General features: G+C 42.6%; 1 protein-coding gene across 1 annotated transcript; it reads right to left on the reverse strand.

Moving 5' to 3' along the window:
• Window positions 1-542: 542 nt before the first annotated feature.
• LOC140327577 (probable N-acetyltransferase CML1) lies at window positions 543-1,214 on the reverse strand. The gene has a single exon (XM_072406966.1). The coding sequence runs from the start codon at window positions 1,212-1,214 to the stop codon at window positions 543-545; it is 672 nt and encodes a 223-aa protein (XP_072263067.1).
• Between the last annotated feature and the right edge of the window lie 249 nt (window positions 1,215-1,463).

The following is a 1,463-nucleotide window of genomic DNA, read 5'->3' on the forward strand; positions in this document are numbered from 1 at the left end:
CATACAACACACACTTACATTCTCCCCCCTCCCCCCCTTATAATCCTACACTTCTGCCCATCCTGGTCCAGACTTTTCTACAAGCACCTAGCATTTGTAATCACAAACATTTCTTCTTAAAGTGATCCAAACCCAAACTGGCAGACACAAAGCCCTTTTTATCTTTGCAATAAAAATGTGTGTATTGTCTGAGACAAGGTAGCCCAAAAAATTACAGACATACAATCACATGGCACATAAGCATATGAATTCTAAATGTGTGAAAATTTACAAATTTATTGAAAACAAAAGCAGACTTTACCAATATCCTGTGCATGTATGATGTAGCTATGCCCTTTTCATGATCTCAGCTTCTTCTAGAGGTCTTGTCCAGCCCAATTCTCTCTGCATTTCTGATCATTATCACTATTACCCTGCAAGCAAGTCCAAGTGTCTTTGCTGTTTAGGATCTCATATCTCCATTTGCCAGATTCCAGTCTTCTAGGCATTCAAGATTCACAAAGTCTACCCATGTTTGACCCTTCATAGTGCTTTATAGCACATTATTCTTTTATCTGTATGTCATATTTATAGAAAAATATTTTAAAATCTACAATTTTTGCAAATGGGTGTTTCCGGAAAGTTGAATGTTGCTGTTTGAATCCCATGCCTTTGTATAACCCATGAGCTGCCTGATGGCCCAATGTTGTCTCCAACACCACTGCACTGCAACCACGCTCATGGGCAAAGTCAATGACCGTCTTACATAATGCTTTGGCAATTCCTCTGCCTCGGTGGTTCTTAGCCACAGACATCCTTCTCAGTTCAATATGGTTCTCCCCTCTTGTGTGAGCTGATGGTATGGCCACCACCATCCCTATGACTTCCCCCAAGGACTCGGCCACCCAGAAGCAATAACCATCTTTCTGCACATAGTATTTCTGGATATCCATCATGTCGTTGGATAGGGCATGTCGAACATAGGAAGCGTAGAGGTCTCTAGTGCCAAACCACATGCCAGTGAAGACCAGGAGGAAAACTATGCAGGACAAGGTGAGAGAGCCAATGGTAAAAAAGGGCAAGAGGAAAACAGCCAATAAAAAAAGTCGGATGTGGATCAGGGAAAGTCCATGTTTGAAGGCCACTCGAGTGTGTTCCAACGCTCCCTCTGCAAACAGCTCCCTCACAGCATTGTAATCGGAGTCCTGGTACAGTCGAATGAAGTAGTTGGACATTTTGGTTCTGCAGGCAAAAAGATAAATATTCTACATTGTTTGAAACATTTCATAAGTTAAAGCCCTGGGATGTACATTGAAAATTGGAGAAATCCCCTAAGAGAAAAACAAATTGCATGATCCCAGTCCCAAAAGGTGCCAGACACTTTAGAATACAAAGACATGACCCCCCCCCCCCCACCATGTTGGAAACCTGCAGCAGATACCAGTTACCAATGTATATGGTGCTGGGTAGATGGCCGAGTCCTT

This window comes from Pyxicephalus adspersus, chromosome 3, assembly GCF_032062135.1.
Source record: "Pyxicephalus adspersus chromosome 3, UCB_Pads_2.0, whole genome shotgun sequence".
NCBI lineage: Eukaryota > Metazoa > Chordata > Amphibia > Anura > Pyxicephalidae > Pyxicephalus > Pyxicephalus adspersus.

Bases quoted from the DNA above. Each gene is read 5' to 3' on its own strand.
- LOC140327577 (XM_072406966.1), bottom strand. From the start codon at position 1,214: ATGTCCAACTACTTCATTCGACTGTACCAGGACTCCGATTACAATGCT.